This window comes from Protopterus annectens, chromosome 2.part1 (genome assembly GCF_019279795.1).
Source record: "Protopterus annectens isolate FY-2018-M chromosome 2.part1, PAN1.0, whole genome shotgun sequence".
NCBI classification, from domain to species: Eukaryota; Metazoa; Chordata; order Ceratodontiformes; family Protopteridae; genus Protopterus; species Protopterus annectens.
The window spans coordinates 332,149,519-332,171,797 of NC_056729.1; the positions used below are offsets into that span (position 1 = coordinate 332,149,519).

The following is a 22,279-nucleotide window of genomic DNA, read 5'->3' on the forward strand; positions in this document are numbered from 1 at the left end:
ACACAGACCCTTGGCCATCCCCCCAGTCCTGGATGTTGTGGAGGATGTTTTCCTTGAATCCAGCTTGTCTCCTGATGCCCTACTTCCTGCTCCCAGAAAACCAGATAGGCACTATAAAGTCCCTGACTCACACAAATATATTTTTAAAAATCCAACAGCTGACCCTGAGGTCATTTCTCAAGGGCCATAAGGGATTAAAACAACCTCTACTAAGAATCCCACCCCTTCAGACAGGGATTCCTAAGCATTGGACAGATGGGATAAAAAAAAAAAGTATACACCTCAGCTACTCTTGCTATCAGGCACTAAATTGTCAGTTCCATATGCTGAAATTTCAAAAACATACCTTGGAACTCCTTAAACAAAAAATGTCTTCCTTTCCTGCTTTGGCAGAATCTAAAGATTTACAAGACTTAATGTATTCTGCAAGTCAAGTAACTAAACACACTTTGCACTGTGGTTTTGATGATCTAGAAGCTTTATGCAGGGCAGCAGTCACTGGATCTGTCATTAGAAGACATGCATGGCTTAAGGAACAACCCCTGCCAGACCATGTCAAATCTAAGTTGTTGGATGCCCCCTTGCACAAAGATAACTTATTTGGCACTAAGGCAAAAGAGTTCTTAAAAAAGATGGAAGAAAAAGCAAAATTTATGCACACAGTTAAGGATTTCTTACAGGTCCAGCCCCCTAGGTTCAGCGGGCATTGTCCTTCCAAGCACTGGTCCTTTCCTGCTCCGAGTAAACCGACCCAGCCTTGGCTCCATAGAAACAGAACCCCCTCCCCCACCAGGCAGAAGCCTCAGGGAATGCAGAGATCTAAGCAGTGGACTACCTCCACTTCAAAACCAGTGAGTTCTAAGCCACCCCCTTATGTTAAGAACTCACAATGACTCACCTCCCCCACCCTCTTCTCTGCCCACCTTCACTTACCCCTAGGAGGAAAACTCTCCTTTCACTCAAGCACCTGGGCCACCATTACCAAGGACCAATGGGTTCTGAACATTGTGTCTCAGGGATACAAATTTTCCTTCTACACCCTTCCAACCCTGAAAGGGTTCCCAGATCTACCACCAAATGAGTGGGCAGAGGCTCAAAAGCAAATCCTTTCCCTGCTCTGTATGAGGGCAGTAGGGCACGTTCCTGCAGAACAGATAGGCCTAGATCAAAAAGAGGCCTACCTCCACATTCCTATCAGGGAATCATGCAGGAAGTATCTCTGCTTCAGGGCAGAATCTCAACACTTTCAGTTCTCTGCCCTTCCCTTTGAATTATCTGCTGCACCCAGAGTTTTCACAAAATGTTTGGCTCTGGCCATTGCCTTTTGCAGATGAAGAAATATTCACATTTACCCACAATTAGATGGCTGCCTTATTCAGGCAGACAGCCAAGAAGACATGCTCAAGCACCTGGCCTTTGTAAAGACCCTACTAACCTCCCTAGGGTACACAATCAACAAAAAGAAATCCAAACAGGTGCCCACTCAAAGGATAATCTTCCTGGGAGCAAGTCTGGACACAGCATCCGAGATGGCATACCTTACACCAGAGAAACACATTTTCCTGACAGCCTACTTCTCTCAACTAGCCACCAGGCCCCAGATATCTGCAAGGAAGATCATCCAAGCTCTGGGGTTCATAACATCTTGCATACTACTCATTCCATATGCCAGACTGCATATGAGGAAACTTCAGTGGTACCTAAAGAGCCTTTGGTGTCAACACTCTCAAGATCTGGAAACTCTTCTACCTATAATTCCTTGCCTCAGAAAGGTAATTTTGGTGGGCAACAGCATGCTCCCACAACAAGGGACTGCCCTTCTCCCCACCCCCGCCTCTCAGATCCTCACAACAGACACATCAGACTATGCTTGGGGTGCACACCTGGACGGCAGGTGCATACAGGGCCAATGGAGCCCACAGCAAATCCCTCTGCAAATCAGTCAAAAAGAGATGATGGCTGTGCAGCATGCCTTGATAGCTTTCAAGCCCCTTCTCTCTAAGGGGTTCTCCTGGTCAAAACAGACAACACCACTGTCATGTGGTAAATCAATAAGCAGGGAGGGACTCACTCCTACCCTCTATGTAGGCTGGCCATGACCTTTGGCTCACAGCCTCTTCCATGCAACTACACCTGTTAGCACAATTCCTACTAGGCTCTCTCAACTCTCTGGCAGACCAATTAAGCAGAAACTCTCTGGACCCATATGAGTGGTAACTCAACAGAAGTACCTTCACCCTAATAACTCAGAAATGGGGAACCCCAAAGGTCGACCTCTTTGCCTCCCACACCAACCATCAGCTCAACAAATTCTGCATCAGGGAGCATCACTACATGGCTTGGAAAGTGGAAGTCCTGTCCTTCCCCGGGTCAATCTATTGGTCTATGCCTCTCATCCGCAGGGTACTGCTCAAAATAAGGGAGTAAAAACCAAGGGCCATTCTAATAGCTTCAGACTGACCCCAACAACAGTGGTACCCCTTGCTGCACAGCCTGTCCCCGCTGCCTCCATGGCATCTTCCTCAGATTCCAAACCTCCTGACCCAGAGGGAAGGGGAATTCATGCATCCCCAATTGCAGACACTCAGTTTGGCAGCTTGGCTTATTCCCTAACCATGAACGAATTTGCTATCCTCAGTAAACAGGTTCTGGATGTTATCCATGAGGCCAGATGTCCTAGCACCAGGAAGTCTTATGCAGATAAATGGAAATGTTTCTGCACCTGGATCCAGGCTAAAGGAGCCAATACAGTGCAGCCCTTCATCCCTTTCATCCTGGATTACTTAGCTTACCTACTACATAGTGGTCTCTCTTTCTCCTCTTTAAAAATTTATGCCTCTGCTATTTCTGCTCATTTTCCCACTGAGCAGCTCCTTTTCTCACACCCTTTGATCAAACAGTTCCTCAGAGGGGCTAGCAACTTGAGGCCCCCCCAGAAGGGCACCAACACCAGCTTGGGACCATAACTTTGTCTTGGAAAAGCTCACCCTGACTCCTTTCGAACCAGCTTCTTCTGCAGAGCTAAAATTTCTCTCCTGGAAGACAGCATTCCTTCTGGCCATCACTTCAGCCAGAAGAGTACCTGAGCTACAAGCAATCATGGCTGTGGAAAGCTTCATCTTCTTCCATAAAGACAGGGTATCCCTCAGAACGAACCCATCCTTCATGCCCAAGGTGGTGTCCAGTGTGGCTCTCAATCAATCCATTCATTTGCCCACCTTTTTTCCTAATCTCAAGAACAAGGGGGAAGGCTTCTTCACTCTCTAGATGTGCTCAAACAGCTCAGATTCCATCTGGACAGGGCTAAACCCTTCAGAAATTCTGATCAGTTGCTGGTTAACTTTACTACAGGGGCAGAAGACAAAGCCATTTCCAAGCAAACAATTTCCAAATGGATAGCACACTGCATTCATTTCTGCTACAAACAGCATGGAAAGCCTCCCCCCAAGGGGGTCAGGACACACTCCACCAGAGCAGCTTTCACCTCTGCAGCTCTCCTCAGAGGAGTCCCCACCAGGGACATCCTGGAGGCTGCCACCTGGACATCTGTTCACACTTTCACCAAGCATTACCATCTGCCTCTCTTCTCCAAATCCAGGGCAAGCTTTGCCTCTGCAGTCTTGTAGGGTATCCTAGCCAGCCCCTAGTCTCCTTGACAGTCTCCACCCATTCTCTCAGCTTTGAGAATCTACCCAAATGTGATGACTGCAACAGTGAAACCTCAAAGAACATAGTACAGTTGTGTACACTTGCCATAAATATAGATGTTCGAGTGTGTTGCAGTCCTGGTTTCCCTCCCACCATCCCCCTTATTCTCTTTCTCCTTTTGTTACCATTCTTCCTTGTTGTTCTCCTTTCCTTACAAGGGACATATTGGTACTTATTTTCCACTGGTGGGGTTCTTCCACCAGAACCTGGCGTCCTACCTTGGGGGCTCCTCACAGGTTAGGGCAAGAAAAACTGATGTAATGGTGTCGACTGCCTTACTTTATACTACTGACGACCTGACATCAGTCCTCAAGCGACAGCAACTGACGCAGAAATACTAAGTCTCTGGTATTTGGGTTGCCCAAGGGCTACCCTGGCAGGGATAACCCAAATTATGATGACTGCAACAGTGAATACACTCGAACATCTACATTTATGATAAGTGTACACAACTGTACTGTCTCATTACGTACCAATGCTTCCTTCCTAAGGTGGTGTCAGAATCCAACATCAACCAATCCATTAACTTACCAGTATTCTTTGCAGCATTTGCAAATAAAGGGGAATATATGCTGCACTTGTTGGATGTTAGACAATTATGTTTCTACCTACACAGAGCAAAATAAATTAGAAAGACAGATCAGCTATTTTTTTCCTTTGCACATACTAAATTAGGTGAATCAGTTATAAAGGTAACTTTAGCTAGATGGTTGACAGGTTGCATTTCTTTTTTATAATAAATTGAATCTCCCCTTACCAAAGCCTTTAAAGGCTCACTCAACCAGATCTAGGGCAACTTCTTCTGTTTTGCAGTCTAAAGCTTCTATGGACGATATATCTGCAGCTGCAGCTTGGTCAAATCCTCATACTTTTACACTCATTACAAAGCAGATCTGATCTCCAGGGGAAGAGCAGCTTTTGGCTAAACCATACTCATGAATATTTTTCCTTAGAGTCTACCCAGGATTTTAGGTAGCTGGGGACTCTTTCCCATCTGTGGATGAAAGCAAGGTGATTCATACAGCATACTGTGATCTGGCCAAGGCCTTTGACACTATTCCCCACTCAGGAATTATAGAAAAACTCACTAAGCTAGGCATCAACCCCTATGTCACTAGATGGGTTGCAAACTTGCTCACAGATAGAACCCACAGTGTGAAAGTAGCTGACTCCAAGTCAGACTGCTGACCAGTCATGAGTGGAGTCCCACAGGGTTCGGTCCTGTGTCCTCTCCTGTTTGGTATCTACTTCTCTGAAGTCCAGGCCAACATGAAGGGACTCTGACTGACAAAATTCGCAGACGATTGCAAGTTGGGAGCTGTTATTAACTCCCCGAGTGATCCTTGGATCCATCCTACAGAAAGACCTCACTGAGACCAATGACTGGTGTCAGAACCATGGCTTTAAGCTCAATGCCAAAAAATGTGTCATCATCCGTTTTGGAAAAAAACTGGTTCCCATAAATTACCACATTGTTGGTAGTCCACTGAACACAGAAGGCATTATAAGAGATTTGAGAACACAGGTTGACAGCAACCTCTTTTCTGACCACCACATTGCCACTGTGGTCAGAAAGTTCTTCTGTGGGCACATCTCATTACTATGGATTTTGCATCCAGGAAGAAAGAGATCATTGTCTCCCTCTAATCTTCCCTCATTAGGCCAGTCATCAAGTACAATGCCCCATTTGGCATGTACATCACTAGACACCTTCAGCAACTGGAGAAGCCACAAAAGTACCTCACAAAGAGGATCCTAGGCCTTAAACACTTGTCCTATATGGACAGACTCAAAAAACTCAAACTATTCTCTGTCTCATATCGCCTACTTAGAGGCGATCTCTGCTTGACTTACAAAGCCATGTCTGACCCGGCTCTGTTAGAAATGCTACATCTAAATAAATCCCAATCCCTCTGCACCACACACTCCAGAGACCTCAACCTCATTACCACAATCAACAGAACATGCTGGTGGGACAGGTTCATAACCCAGAGACTGCCCATGCTATGGAATAGACTTCCCATACATGTCAAGCAGAGCACCCCACTAGCTTTCTTCAAGAGAAATCTTGATAAGTGGATGGGAAATAGAAAATTCACCCCAGGGATTACTCCAGTGGCTCTACTCAACAGAGACACTGGGGACTAATGTCAGGTTGCACGATGCCAGGGTAATCCTATGGACTAGACTTGTAAAGGCTCCAGGGCCATTAGCCTAGTACACACCTGTGAACCTATTATTAGTTGAGGAATAAACAAAAATTGACAACATCAGATGAAGTTATTTACTCGCCATAATGTTCCATCTGTGTTGTCCAATTTCATTCTTTCTCAACTCCCCACCCTGCAACCCCCATCCTTTTTAATGACTGACTCCTGGAGGAGCAGAAGGCTTTAAGGACATGACTGTTCATTGTGTTGAGCTCCAGATATGGTAAATTGTAATTGTCTTTCTATCAAGCAGCAAACAAGGTCTGAGGTACATTAGGGATTGGTGCATTATGAGTAGGGAAGGAGCTTGAGAGTTTTTGGAGGACACGAGCTAGTGTAATGGCCAAGTTGGACCCAAGTATCAGATCCAAACCCATTAGTTGAGGAAGAATGAAAACGGACAACACAGATGGAGCGTTTTGGTGCGTCCATAACTTCTTATACTTCAAAACTTTTTATACTTTATACTTGAATAATGTCATATCAGGAAGCTTAATAAATAGCACACAGAGACACTAGCAGTAATTTAATGATGTCTGTATCATAGATTTTCTAGGACATCTAATGTCCTGTACAGTTCTCAAAACTGGTGCTCATTCTCAGAAAATCTCTTCTCCCCTCCTGAAACTGTAACAAACCGCTTGCTACAACTGTTACAAGCAGCTTGCTACAGTTACTCATGCATTCAGTGCTTCTTCTGTGACTGCAAATACAATATTGGTATTCAGTTATGAAGCTGAGATCTCACCAAGGCTTCATATATTAATACCAATGCTGCTTTCGTGCATCATTGTTGCCTGCACCCTCTAAAAACTTTCTTCTGGAGCAGTTTCACTCTACCCCTAGTTACGGCTGTAGTCTGTATTGAAAAGGAATTTTTTTTAACTTCTGTCTACCACATTGTTTACTAAACATTGCAGATATCTCATTAGCATTTAAAGGCATATACCCACATATCTGACACTTACACCCCCTCCCCAACTACACCCAGAGCTACCTTTAAAACACAAAACCTTTTCCACTTTGAAAATATTCTTTACCTTCGATGGAAATATTGAGGTGGCCGTGCCCTTAAGGTGAAAAATGATGACAGGAAATTTAACTAAGAATGTAATGCAATACATCTTTACATCTTTAACCATGCTTGTTCATGAGGTGGGACAATAATGATATAAAATATTGGAAGTTGCAAGGTTATATAAGTATAGATGACAAGTGACAAACACACCTTTTTTCTGTTTCCACAGAATATTAGTGTGCAATTTCCTTCAGAGCGATTTAAGTGCATGATAGTTGTCATATTTCAGAACTAAACTAGGGTAGGTATCTGATTATTTGGATAATTATTGCATCCTGGCAAATTTATGCTACACTGACTGCAAAGCATTATTGAAACTTACTTACAACTTTAACAATACTTGTTTTATTTACAAAGACTTTGTATCTTGCTTCTTTTTTTAACACACGCACAGATGCACAAACACACACACACACACACACACGCACACACACACACACACACACACACACACACACACACACACACACACACACACAAACGAGAGAGCTCTAACTGACTCAATATATAGTAGGGTCTATCTCTCTGAAGAGCTGTCCTCAGCATGGACATCTGAGATCAGATATGAATATTGCCTATTTGCAGTAATGACAGATCTGTTCTGGAAGTTTCCGTCTCTGTCACCTGTAGGAATAAGACTGGCATGATTTGGTCAGCATGGCATCTGAAAATTTCCCTGGCTACATTAGCCTTTCCCCTTTAACGATAATGCTTATCACTAAAGGACTTCATTTCCATATCTCTGAAGCCCACAAATGTAGAGCTCAGCGCAAAGAAATCTTATGTCAAATAGCTAGCCATTACCAAGGAAGGCATCCTTCAGGCTCAGACAGGGAGAAGGGCAGGAATGGTGATAGATCTGCTGTTATGGTTAGCATTTAACTTTTATATCTGACATTAGGAGTTTCATCTCTGTCTCCTCTAGGCCAGAATTTCAAGCTGGACCTATTGGGTGACTCTGCATAGAAGTATTCCCTGAGTACCAGTGGCCCTGAAGGGGGACCTCATCTAGGAGATCATAACCATCTAGTTATGTTTTGCAAAAGTATTCAGCGATGAACACATAGAAATCACATAGATGTCATCCATGGAGGTGCATTTGAAGACGGCTTGTGAAGTGGAGATAGATCTGGTAGAATAAGCATTAGTTAAATTTGACAAGGGTTTGATATGTTTTTGATAATTGTTTTATGCAGTGCAGAAGCCAAACAGAAAAATAAATTTTGACACCTTGAAACAACTTTTTAATTAGAAAACAAAATGAAAAGCTGGGAATCATTCCTTATGGCTTTTGTTCTTTTCAAATAAATTCGGGGTCATCTGTGCACATCCACCAATGCAACAACTATTGTCAGTGACTGGAATTATTTGGGACAAAACATAGAAAGGTCGACTAACTGGTTAATGCTATCTGCTGTGGGCCTCTTTCAGCATAAAGGAAGGATTCATCCTCATGGACACTCTGTCCTTGTGGAAAATTGCAAAGCTTGAAGTTCTGATATTCTCCTAGCTGAAATTGCAATGATTAGAACAAGAGTTTTCCAGTTAATTAATTTATTTCTGCAGAAGAAGCTGGTTCAAATGGAGAAAATTTAAGTTTCTCTAAAACAAAGTAATGGTCCCAAAGTGAAACTAGAAATATGAAAGGTGGATAAAGCAAGAAAATGACCCTCAAGAAAGTTTTGCAAACTTTAATATTAGCTAAAGAAACATAGTATGCTCCTTGATGAAAGTTTGAAATGGCTGTCAGGAGTACCTTATGAAGGAGAAAATTGAGGCCTGAATCAAAAATCCCTCCCAGATACAGTAGGATGATGGAAGTAGGTGCTGTAAAGAGGTCTACTTCCTTGGATATGACCTAAGAGGAAAAGGATGTTCACTTGCTTCATTATGTTTTGCTATTGCCAGGTCTGTGTGCAAAACTGAGGATGTAAACCACCCTTTCGAGGTTTGAAGGCTCCCTAGTCATTGTGTTGTAAGCTGGAGAAACCAAGTGGTAAACATGAAGGAGTGAACTTCTAGGTGAGGCCTGCCAGATGGATGAAAAACGAGGTTCTTGGAAGGCTTCAAGAGGAGAGGTCTGACCAGGAGATGAGGTCATAGCAAATTGAACAACACTTATTGAGCCAAAAGTAGGGCTGTTTTTCCTTTGCGTGACTTGATTTTCTCCATACATTTGGGAATAAGGAGAAAGTTGAGAAAGGCATAAAGGAGATCCAGTGACCATGTCTGGATGAGTACATCTTTGGGGAATTCTTCCTTATGAAGAATAAGAAAAAAAGCTGCTGCATTTGAAGTTGGCTGTGGGAGGCTATGGGAGGCAAATAAAATCTTAGGAAGGCTTCCCCAGCAATGGAACAAGGTCTCTGCCAGAGACTAAGTAAAAGACCACTCATAGGACATTAGTAGACAGCAGCAACTGAGCCACTCAACAATGGAAGTTAGCATGTCCCAGGAGGTAAGAAGCATCAAGCAGGTGATTCATAGTTAAGGCCATTCTTACATTCTCTTGTTGGAGTAGAAGGCATTTTCACCAGATGGGAAGGAGCATTAAAAACTTGGAATGTAGGAAGAATATTATTTATTTACAAAACATCTGGTTTGACAAAGTGCCTTGGACCTTCTACTCCAAATGCATCACCTTAAAACAAAGGCATCTATGGTTACCATCACCTGCAGACCTTGGGCTAGAAAGGGTCTGTACAGAGAAAGGTTGGATTCACAGATGCACCATATGAGATGTTCCTTGCATTTCCTGGATATTTTAATAGGTGCCTTTAAGTTGTCTATCAACTGCTTTTGCTGAAATTTGAGGGCCCACTGAAGAACCTTTATGAGTAATCTTGCATTGGGAACTGCGATAGCTGTGGATGTCAGAAGCTTCATTGTTCGAGGATGCCATTGCATAGGACCTGGGATGATGGAGGAGGGTCAGTTGACTTAACTGGAAGGATTTCGTCCCAAGGAAGAGAGGCATGACAAGCCAGACAGCCTAGATTACAGCCAGTGAGCATAATTAACAGTGTGAGCTTCATCTGGGATTTTACCTCATTCAGCATTATTCCGAAAAAAGCCATGGAAGAGAATCCCTGGAGATAGTCATACTCTACATAGCTGGGGCTACAAGAAGTCAATATTCAAGACAAGAAACAAAAAAACTGAAGTCCTGCAGCCTGAGACCCAGTGCAATTACTGACATGCATTTATTGAATGCCTTGAGGATGTGAGCCTAAAAATCAGTGTCCGGAACTGAAAATCAAAGTCTCCTATCAAAAAATGAAGGAACAGCTTGATTCCTTGGCTGTTTTTATGTGGAGATATGCCAGCATCAAATTTAAAACCAATTGCGAAACAAAACAAACATAAATGGATGTCCAGTGCAACAAAAGAAATTGCTTTGAAATGTAGAGAAGCCAATGCAAAAGGAGAAAAATAAAGTGTTAAGGAGTGCAACTGCTCTTTTTAATGATTTGCAAGGCAAGATAAAGAAACATTTTGCAGTGACACGTGTACGGAATTAGAAGAAAACATTCAGGAAAGAACAAGTACAGCCTTTTGTTGCATGAACTCAAGTGAAAATTCCAACCTAGAATTGCTATGCTGAAAGATGTCCAAGGTGCTATGCTGATTGAAGCCAAGTAAATGAAATGCAGGTGGCAAGAATACATGGAGTCTTTATATATGAAAGATCAAATTATTCAACAACAGTACCAGGCTACAACATACAAACAGGAACCAATGGTGATGAAGGAGGAGGTTGTGGCAGCACTAAAAATTACTGAAAACAAAGCCCACAGTTCTGATGGAATTCCAATAGAAATACCAAAGTGCTCAAATTAAGTTTTTGATCTGTTGACAACACTGTGCCAACAAATACTCAAGTCATCGTCATCATCATGGCCAACTGACTGGAAGAAAGCATATTTCTCCCAATACTGTAGAAAGGCGATCCTACTGACTGTTCTGATTACTGTAGAATCACCCTTATCTCATACCCTTGCAAAATTTTACTCAAAATAATACAGTGGAGACTACAGTCATACCTGGAGCAGGAACTCCCAGATGTGCAAACTGGATTCCAAAAGGGAAGAGGAATACTAGATAACATTGCAAATATAAGATGGGTCTAAGAAAAGGCCAAAGAATATTAGAAAAAAAAATGGTACTTTTCCGTTAAACCCCTACCACTTTGCGCTGCTGTGTTTAGATAGTGCCATGGGCCGCTTTGTCACAGGGACAATTGGAAGCCATTCCAAACAGACCTATTATGTGAAAGTAATTTAGGATCTGTGGAAATATCTGTGATTGTAATGAAAATGGGAACAAGGAATGCACCATCCATTAACACAGAAACAGAGAACGATCTGAAGAAGTTACAGGCATACCTATGACATTGCGTGAGGTAATTTATTCTTTCTTAAACTGCCAATAATCTCATTAGTTATCTGAGTACCCGTTAGTGTAGGTGTATGTTACAGATATGACGATTTACTGTGTTATTTTCCCATCTCGCGAAATATTGTTTGTCATTACGAATTAATGGTTGACCAGTCATGTGTCTCCGCTGCAAAAAAAAAGTTGTTTTCAGAGATTTTGTGTACTCCGTAAGGTCTTCTTTTTAAATAATACTGAAACTTGCGAACAAGTGGATATCTGCAATGATAAATTACCCCAAAACTCTTGCTGTCCTTTTTGCATCATGCAGAGACAATTCTTCTTGTGGTGTAGAGTATACAGTGACTTTAAGCACCACTAGAGACAACCTAAAAACATAAATGTTTTATTATACCAAAGTGTAGTCCTAAATCGAGAGAGAGAAATCATCCACACAGATGTAGTAGGAAGGGGAAGACAGTGGGAAACAAGTCAGACCGCAAGGTCTGGGAAAAATGAAGCATAGTGCCGATCCAAAGCCGTGCGGATAGGAATAAGGCCAAAAATGGCTACGGACATGTAGTACAAAGGGGAGGACAGTCAAAGAGAAGTAAGAGTCCAAGGTTTGAGAAAGACAAAGTGTGGTGCTGATCTGAGGCTGCTGGGAAAGAAACAGGGCGAGACATGCCAGTCTGGGTTCCAAAACGCGTAGTAGGGGTCTAACGGAAAAGTACCAAAAAATATGTATATGTTTATTGATTACAAAAAGTCTTTTGATTGTGTAGATCATGAAGGCTTGTGATCATCTTTGAAAAGGATGGTTGTGTCAGAGCACCTAATCATTCTCATGTGCAATCTTTATTGTAGTAAAGAATCAGCTGTCTGAATTGAACAAGGAGAAGCAGAATGGTTCAAAGTCGTCAAGAATGTCTCCTTTCTCATCTGTGTAATATGTATGGCAGAGCAAATCATAGAATCAATGTTGTATAAAGTAATTATGAAGTGAAAACTGGTTGCAGAATTATCCACAGTCTTCATTATGCTGACAACATGACAATATTGGAGGGGAGTGAAAATGACTGGAGACATTTACTATCAAGCATCAAAGAGCACAGTCCCAAAATGGGCCTACACCTTAATATGAAAAAGTGAAGATACTTAAAACTGATGGCACAACCAGCTTCAGTCTTGATGGAGAAGACAAAGTTGTCAATACCTTCAGTGTTCTTGGGACAGTTATTGACATGGAATCAGCAAGTATTGTGGAAATTCAACAGCATCTATGTATCAATAGAGAAGCTATGCTGAGTCTAGAAAAGGTGTTTAAATGTAGAAATGTGTCTCTTCACATGAAGATCAGATTAGTTCAAGCTATTGTTTTCTCAACAGCATTATATGGCTGTGAAAAGTAGACCATCAAAACGAAAGATAGGAAGAAGATCGACACTTTTGAATTGTTGTGTTGAAGTAAACTACAACCAATTCCATGGGTTGCTCATAGAACGAATTAGTCATTACCAAGATCCTACCCAAGTTCACTTTGGAAGTTCAAATGCCAAGGCTGAAGCTATCCTAGTTGACACACCATGATAAAGAAAGCAACATTGGAGGAAAACATTATGATTAATATGGTAAGTGGCCAGTGTCAAGACAGGAAGGCCTCTGCTTTGTTGGCTTGACATGGTGACAGCAGACATGAACATGTTACTCTCAACCCTTACCAGGCTCTGTGAAGACCACAAACTGTTTAGAAAAACTGTCTACAGAGTCACCATGAGTCAAAGTTAACTTGACGGCATCTAACAACATGCATCTCAGTGTTCAAAGAACACATCCAGTCTGCTTTGGATAGATAAGGAACAATTAGCTATACTGTTTCCATGTGAAAGGGCTTCTTGACAAAGTGTTAGTTTAGGCTAGTCTAGATGAGAATGGGCCTGAGTTCCTTTGTCTTTTCAGGTACAGAAAAGAGCCTTGTGTAAAATCATACCCATCTCATCAGCAAGGGGTAAGTACCCAAGTGTACAACCTGGGGGACCAAAAGACATTGGCAAGCATGCAGGGGGTCATTAGATAATAAGAAAGAATCAGCCTCTGGTATGGGAGATTTTGCAGGTCAGTTTAAATGCTTCCACTTGCATTGGTCTTTACCTTTTGACTTCAAAGGAAGAGAATTTGGTAAGGGTTGATAGTGACATGTTCATGTCTGCTGTCACTGTGTCAAGCCAATTGATCGAAAGTCTTTCCCTTTTATGCTGGCCGCTTACCATACCAGTCATAATGCCTTTCTCCAATGATGCTTTCTTTCTCATGGTATGTCAAAAATAGGATAGCTTGAGCTTTGACATTTGAGTTTCCAAAGTGAACTTGGGTTGGATCTTGGCAATGACTGACTGATTCATTCTATGAGCAGTCCGTGGGATTTTTAGTAGTGTAAGCCAACACCACAATTCAAAGGCATCGATCTTCTTCCTATCTTTTTTTTTCATTGTCCAACTTTCACAACCATAAGATGCTGCTGAGAAAAACTATGGGGGGAGGGGGGGGGGTTTGCAGAGTTGGCAACTAAGTGAGGTCCCAGTAGAAACATAGTCTGAATTGCTGTTAAGGGGTCCTTATGCAGTATTCTAATTGGGACTGCCAGTGACCCCCTACTTGAAGATGGGAATGCTGACCCTAAAGGGTTGGCACTTGATGTAGATGTGCCCAAGGTTAGGGCCAAAAGAGTTGACCTTAGCATTGGAATAACAATTTGATGCTAACCATTGAGGGCGAAGCTGACACCAACAACTATGGGATTTCAAAAGTGGGCCTTGAAATTGAACTTCAGAAGGTCATTTCTAGCAAAAGAATACCCTGGAATATTTTGCCAGACTCTTGCATTTTTTAAATAACTGAGACTCTTGTTTTTTACTGACAACTAAAGTAATGGCATCAAGCAGAGAGTGGGTAAGGGTAACTCAAGTCTTCAATTAACTAGCAGAATACATTTGGCAAAACAGCTGGAAAGAGATGAAAACAAACTGAAACAGACTGGCTTGTAATGCAAATAAATGCAACAAGGATCAAACCTGAGCATTTTGTTCAAAAATTTGATGAAAAACATGGTAGTCTTGGGCCTGTTTGAAGGATGACTGTCTTTAGCCATAGCTAAAGAGATCTGAAAAGGGTCATTTGGCACTAAGCATTACAGGTAAAGGGCAAGTACTAAGGCATCCTGGGAAAACTTTAAATGCTCGGTAAGTCCTGCCAGCATTAGTCACAGAGGTGACAGAGATGAGTCAGCTACAATTTCACAGTATCAAGTGACAGATTTTGCAATGATTCAAATTACTGTTACTCTTAGTTTACAAACACTGATTTACCTTAAGAGAAACTCGAGTAGTAATGTTTTATCTTTTTTAAAGATGTTTCGTATTGCTCATAAATGAACAGGTATCTGAAACTGACACTTTCTATGAAATGCACAACATTTGTACAAATTATCTTTAGGCTCTCATAAATGATGCTTTACTGTTCAACATAGAACCTGTTGCTTTTCTTCTCTGAAGGCAGATGTCTTCCGTAACTAGAAAATGTGACTGCACGTACTTTAACATAATCAGCCGATTATCTTGATAAGTTCAGAACATTGCTGAATTTTTCTTTCTAGATGTTTTTTAAAGTTGCTTGTTTTCTATTACTAGATCTGTCAGATCAGCTTGAGGTGACTTCATACGTTGGCAAAAGAATATTTGAGAAAGTTACCGAGAAATTATCTGGTCCACAAGGACTTGACTATGTGAGTTCACTTTTGCCATCTTTGTTGGATTCCAGTTGCTGTGATTACCACAGAGCTACTTACTTCCTTGCTGTCATTTATGAAATGGGACTTCGTGTGTATCAACATTCTTCACAGGTAGGTTGTCTAATGTCTTCTGGTCAAAATAATCTCCTTTTAATATAATTTAAAAGCAACTCTGTTTCCTGTAGTTTATGTAACTAATTGTTGACAAAATTAATTTTCATTTTTATTATGTTACTGTTATCTTATGTACTGATTTGCTGTGAATTTGTGTACATTATCAGTAATAAAAGAAATAGCCAGTGTGTAGAGAAAAAAAACAATAAAGAAGTTTGCAAATCTGTAATATTTTAAGGATCTGTTTCTGCACAGAGGCTCACAGTTAATTAGACATGCATAAGATCACCCACATCTTGCATATGGCTGCTACACTTGTTAATCAGCACTTCACTATATGCTGTATGTCTATGGATACCATCTTAAATTTAATACGTAAAGGGGATTGCTTTTGTTTCTTCGCATCATTTTAAAGATATGTGGTTGAACATCTCAGTTTTTATTATAGTATGTACAGCATTAAATGCACTAAAATATATTTGCAATTCAGCATTGCATTACTTCCCTTGCATTGTTGTTTTGTTGTTGAATAGTCATTTAGTGGACTCTATCTCTTTGTGATATTAAGGACTTTAGCACATCAAGCCTGTCTGTCAACAGCTGCTGCTTTAAGTTTGTGTGAATTCATATTATCAGAGGATAATAGAATCATAGGAGGTTACTAGGCTAATAGCCCTAGAACCTTTTTAAGCCTAACCATTTATGCCCCAATTTTCCCAATTATCATTTCCCAATGACTGAATGACTTTGATATATGCCTATGCCATAGGGCATCTACGAGCTGCTCCTATCCATAAAGGACACAGGCGACAAGCTGAGGTGAATTTTCAATTTACATCCATTGGTCAAAATTGCATTTAAATAGGCTTAGATGAGAGCTCCACTTCACATGAGTGGGGAATCGGTTCCAGTGAAGGGGTAATCTCTGAGACACATACATATCCTTCCAACATGCTTTGTTTATGCCACAGATGAGGTTTAGCTCCTTAGATCAGGTAATTTTAGTGCTAATTGTTTTGTAGATGTGTAGCATATCCATCAGGGCAGGATCAGAGAATGCCTTGTAGTAGGCTAGCTATAGATTGCTTTTCAGTAGTCTGTAAGAAACCAAGTACAGGGACAAGGTTTTGAGACAGTTTGTATAGGACATGTTATTTACACCCTGTATTGTTTTAGTGTAGAACCTCTGTGACCACTTCAGCTGTTACAAATACCTGGTCAGGTACACACCTTAGGTTGCATTCTATACGATTATTGGTCTAAAAAGGGCTGCATATAATGAGGCTATGATTTCCTTAGATTTAAATGCCATGCCCTTACTTATAAGTTGTTCCACAAAGAAAGATTTTCTCACCACCATAGATACATGGTGATCAAAATACAAATTACTGTCAAACTGTGTTCCCAAGTCCTTTACCACTAGGTCTACCCTTAGGGAAGTGTTACCAATGTTGTCATTTTCAGGGGTGGTCATCTTCCTAAAGGATATTGTGAAGATAGGTGAAGGCTGCCAGCCTAGCCAGATAGAATTTTGTAGATAATTCTGTCATTTGTAAATATTAATATAAGCCACAGGCTTGTTCTCTTAAATGGGAAAAATGGTGTTAAATGTGGAACTGCAAAAATGTAACAACAGTGTACTCGGCTGTAAAAAAGCTGACAAGTCAATTCTTTGTCAAAACTTGGAGCCGATATGTCTGGATGAAGGAATTCTGCCTATTGTTTTGAGGCCTGAGTTAATGGCTAGAGTTTGCATGTATAATTTCTTTTATTGCTCTGGCTCCTTACCAGCTGCAAGATCAAAGGGGCCATTAACTTCTTAGAGTCTGTTAGCCTGGGAACCAGAAAGAAATGATGTAATGTGAAATGAATCAGTGGTACTGTGTTATCAATTTAAGGACAGAAAGGAGGAGTGCCTGTGTGGTTGTATAAACTCTTATCTCAAAGTGTGTTTGTGTCAGCTACTTGGGAAGTGACACGAAGCACTGGTTGGACAGAGAGGGTACTAGAGGTTCTAGCATGCCCACCAGGCTGAGATCTGGACCCTATAACTGTGCCAGTGGGGAGTCTTATTTGGGACCTGGAGAGAAAGGGAGAAACCAGCCCCAGACTAAGTACGATCTATGTGTGCTCTTAAGGGAAATTGTACTTTACTGTGTGTATATTTATTATCCTTTCCCTATATGGACGCCCCTCTCTGGTGTTAGTGGTGAGGATTAAGGCTTCTTGTAGGCTTGTATGGGCCCTAGGGCCAATAGCCTAGTACCTACCTATGAACCTATGATTGCTGGGCCAGTGTATGGGCATCACAGATATAATTATACATTTCTGTACATTGAGTTTTGGGCTGTGCCTCTGGCCCAAGTTATTTTTCTGTGTCAGAACTTCTTGGAGGGTATCTACATCTTTGGGAGATTCCGTGATTGTACTCAGCTTGCAATCATCAGCAAATTTGCTCAGCCAAAGGGCTTCTACATTTGTCTTGACTTTAGAGAAGTATATTCTAAACAAATGAGGTCCAAGTATTGATCCCTGTAGGACACACCTAGTAACAGGTCTCTTGGTGGAGGTGGATTCCCCACCCTAACTTCATGTGTCCTATCAGTGTGCCATTTGGCTATCTATCAGGTGATATAGGGATTTATGCCAAAATTTGTCAGTTTGTGTATAATATTCAAGTGAGGTACTGTGGTAAATGCATTTGCCAGGTCAAGGTAGGCAACGTGCACCATTTTTCCCTTGTCCATGGATCTACTGACCTTCGTGTAAAAGTCCACCAGGTTTAGAAGGCATGATCTACCCTTGATGAAACTGAACTGGGATGGGTCCAGTGTCTGAAGATTTCGTACATGTTTGCTCATTTCAAGTGTGACCGATTTGTGATGTGATCTGACAAGTGAGGACTTTACACTGGGGTCATACAGCAATCTGTCATATTTGTGAGTACCAGATCCAGGATATTTGCACTCATAGTGGGTATGCAGACTAGCTTTTTCAGGATATTTGCATTAACGAAATCCAGGAATCTTTGAGCTTGCATGTTAGTGGTTGTGTATGTATCCCAATTTATGGTGGGATAGCTGAAATCATCCATAAATATGGTGCTGGGCTGAAAGGTGATTGACTCCAGTACATACAAGTACATGGTATGGTTATCTTGAATCTTAGACTGGGACCTGTAGCTAGCAGGGATACAGTATGGGACTATACCTGAGTTTAGTTTTACATGGAGTAGCTAAATGTGTCATATTTTTTGACCAATCTTGAGGTGTGCTTGCTTTTAAAGTAGATTGATACAACTCTACCTCTTGTCCCTTCTTGTGTGGTAGCTGGTCGAAGTGTGTGGAAGGCATTATAGCCTTGCATTGCCACGGTGCCTTCTGTGGCTTTAAAACATGTCTCGGTAACTGCATAGATGTCAACAGTCTCAGGGATAAGAAGCACTTCCGGGGAGTGGAGGGTCTTGTTGAGACTCCTAGGATTGACCGCTAACACCTTTAGCTTATCTTGAGTAGACTTTACTGTGTTGGAAGGTTTATCAGTTTGGCATTGCCTAAAAAAGGCACTGTGGGGTGGATAATGTTTTGGCCAGTATCTGAAAGCCTAGTGGGGACAGGTTCAGATCATCCTTGGCAAAGCAGTGTGGCCTATTGATCATGTTCTTCCATGCAGACAAATATTGGACCCCCTTAGAATGACACCAGTAATTAATCCAATTGTTAAAGTCAATTATCTTTTTATATTGTGGCATCATCCTTGGAGAAGGTAGAATGCTCCTCAGTAGTACGGTCATACCTACATGGGACGCATAATTTGAAAGCTCTATCATATGTCTCTTCAAATAATCAGAGAGGTACACCTCAGGTCATTAATGCTTGCATAGACTATGACAGAGTTATACTGATACTTGTGGTTCAGTGTCCTGAATGCATTTGTGATCTGGCAGATCCTTGCCTCTGATAGGCAACTGACCGTAATAGTCTCCTGCTCATCCTGGTGAGTGAGGCATTAGTGTGTCTCACAACAGAGACTCCAATGACCAATATACTGGCTTGTCTGGTAATTTGTCTTAAGGGGTTAGAGGTTGAAACATTGTGCGATGTGGTTGTATGTGTCCTGATGGGTGTTGTTTGTGTAGAATATTTGTGAGGTTGCTGAGGTCAGCAGCTGGGAGTTCTTTCAGGTATGGGTACAGTGCATGTTGAGTTTATATGTCTAATCAATAGTAGGTGTATTGTGTGGGTTACTGGTAACCTGTTTGGAGATGTGAGTGTCTGTATGTGAGTACTTTGCCTCCAAGTATATAGTGTAATTACATATCTTCCATCCTGTGTCAGTGTGCTTAAAATAAGGCAGTCGTCAGTAAACATGAGACAATTAATACATTTTCTTAAGATTCCCATTTTGATCAGGCTGACTACAGAGACAGTAGGAAAGTGCACATCCATTGCTGTAGATCCTTGTTTTTGTGATCTACAAGGGGCTATGCAAGAGGGGTTTGTAACTAAATATGGAGTGGTTGAGCTGGGAGGAAAAGTCAAGTATTGATCTAAAACAACACTATTGGGATAATGCTTCTCAGCAAGCAAACTAGCTTCTCTACACTTAGCTAGATAGTTGAGAAAATAGCAGAGGAAAGTTTATATTAAAATTACAATTCTAGGTGCCTGTGTCTGTACACCACACTGTTAATTTTTTAACAAACAGGTTTTACATGCTGCTAATAAAGAAAGTTCACAGTGTCTTGTTACACACAGAAGGTTTTTCTTCTTGGTTTCTAGTAAGGATTTATTTTTTAACAAACAGGTTTTACATGCTGCTAATAAAGAAAGCTCACAGTGTCTTGTTACACACAGAAGGTTACACCTACTGTTTGACACTATTAACCCTATTGGTTTATTACTACCACCAGCCCCATAGGCTTATTGTTAAATCTTTTGTTTTAGTTTTTGTATTTAAACCACAGTTTTTAAATCTTCTTATGTTTTTGCTGAAGAAGTCTTTACAAATTTAAAAGACGAAAGCGCGCTCAAATATCTGGTTTGGGGTGTTATTTCTTCATTCTCAAGAATTGCTTTTTTAAGTTTTTACAGTTTTTTTAGCTTTTACTAACCTGCTTTCTCCTTCGAATTTCATCACTACAACATTCTGCTATAAAGGGGTATATCTTACGCTACGTCACCCTAAAGTTACCTCTACAAAATATAGTTTAAAGTTAATTAGTAAGCTACTAAGACTGATAGACCATCTGAAAAAATGCATTGTTAATGATGGTGATATTCACCCCAACCCAGGCCCAACCTCAAACGTAGACCATATTACCCCTAACCTATCCCCAAGAAGCACTAGCTCTCTTCTTATCTTCCATCTAAATGTTAGAAGTATTAAAAATAAAGTTCATAATCTACATGCTATTATAGCCACACATTTCCCAGACATCATGTGTCTAACGGAAACTTGGCTCAAACCTTCTACAAAGGATGAAGAGATTCTCCCACCTGGATATAATTTGCTTAGGATAGATCGAACAAAAAAAAAGGGAGGGGGGGAATAGCTGTTATGTTTAAAAACTCATTGAACATCATCCGGAATTCCTTACAACCCCCTATCATCTCCAATATGGAACTAATTTCCCTAAAAATATGCCTAAACAACCAAAAATGCATTAACCTTATTGTAGTTTATATCCCACCAGGGAACAACCAAGATACTCTGGAATCCACCCTATCTTGGCTAACCATGCACTACCCTCAGGAAACCATTATACTGGGCGACTTTAACATTGACTGGTCCAAGTTCACTGACCAGAAGAATCCCTTGCCCATTAACTTACATGGCTTCTCCCAAAACATCATATCACCAACAAGACTTGGAAATGCTAATCAAAAAGATAGCACCATTGATTGGATTCTTACCAATAAAGATACACCAAACTATACCAGTGGGACCCTTCCTAATGACCTCAGTGACCACCTTGTCACTTTTATCTTGAAACATAAAATGACCTGTACAAATCCTCCCATATATAGACATGTTAGAAATAAGAAGAAATTTCTCCCAAGTATATTTTTGGAGGAACTCAAATCCTGTAACTGGTCGATGTTAAAAACACTTCCCCTTGATGAGAGTGTGTCACTCTTCAATGACACATTTCTAAATATACTAGATTTACATGCCCCTAATCGACTCATCAGATCAAAGGCCCGGATCACACCTTGGCTTACCAAGGAAACTAAATTAAAAATCAAGCTTAGAAATCAAGCATGGGATAAGTGGAGAACCACTAAAGCACCACTTGACCGTATTAAATTCCAGCAGCATAGAAATTCCACTAAATCAGACATAACCCGGGATAAAAAGAACTACTTTTGTCACCTCCAGGATAAACACAGCAATAACCCTAAGAAGTTTTGGGCAGGTTTCAATAACCTCCTTCACTCAGGGAAATCCTCTACCCCAACCCCAGAGAAATTTATTGGTAAAGATCCTGTAGAAGTGGCCAATGCCTTCAACACTTTTTTCACCGAGACCATCCAGTCACTAGCCAGTCAGCTACCTTCTTCCTCCTCCTTCATTACTACTGCTGTTTCTAATGCTCCACCTGCCTTTAACCTTCAACCAATATCCACCTCCTATATTAGAACCCTATTGAAAAAACTTAAACCATCCACTCTATCGGCCGATCGACTCCCTGCTGAATATTTACAAATAGCATCAGATGTAGTAGCCTATCCCATTTCAATCTTAATTAACAGGACTATAACCGAAGGCAAAATACCCTCTCTTTGGAAAATATCCTACGTCATCCCTCTTCATAAGGGTGGTCCCTCCACAGAAACCTCTAACTACCGACCGATAGCTATATTGTCACCTATAGCAAAAATAATGGAGAGATGTGCTCACAAACAACTCCTACATTATCTCACTTTAAATAATCTTTTATCCAAAACTCAACATGGCTTTCGCCCCCATCATAGTACTACTACTGCCCTCCTTTCCTTTGTTGAT

At 41.1% G+C, this 22,279-nt stretch overlaps 1 protein-coding gene across 2 annotated transcripts in view; it reads left to right on the forward strand.

The window, feature by feature from the left end:
- Positions 1 to 22,279, forward strand: part of SEL1L3 (SEL1L family member 3) — a 1,757,172-nt gene that overhangs the window by 1,016,247 nt on the left and 718,646 nt on the right. For both annotated transcript variants that reach the window (XM_044062158.1, XM_044062159.1), the window contains exon 10: positions 15,057 to 15,268. In XM_044062158.1, the coding sequence (XP_043918093.1) occupies positions 15,057 to 15,268 (212 nt within the window). The remainder of the gene's footprint in view (positions 1 to 15,056; positions 15,269 to 22,279) is intronic.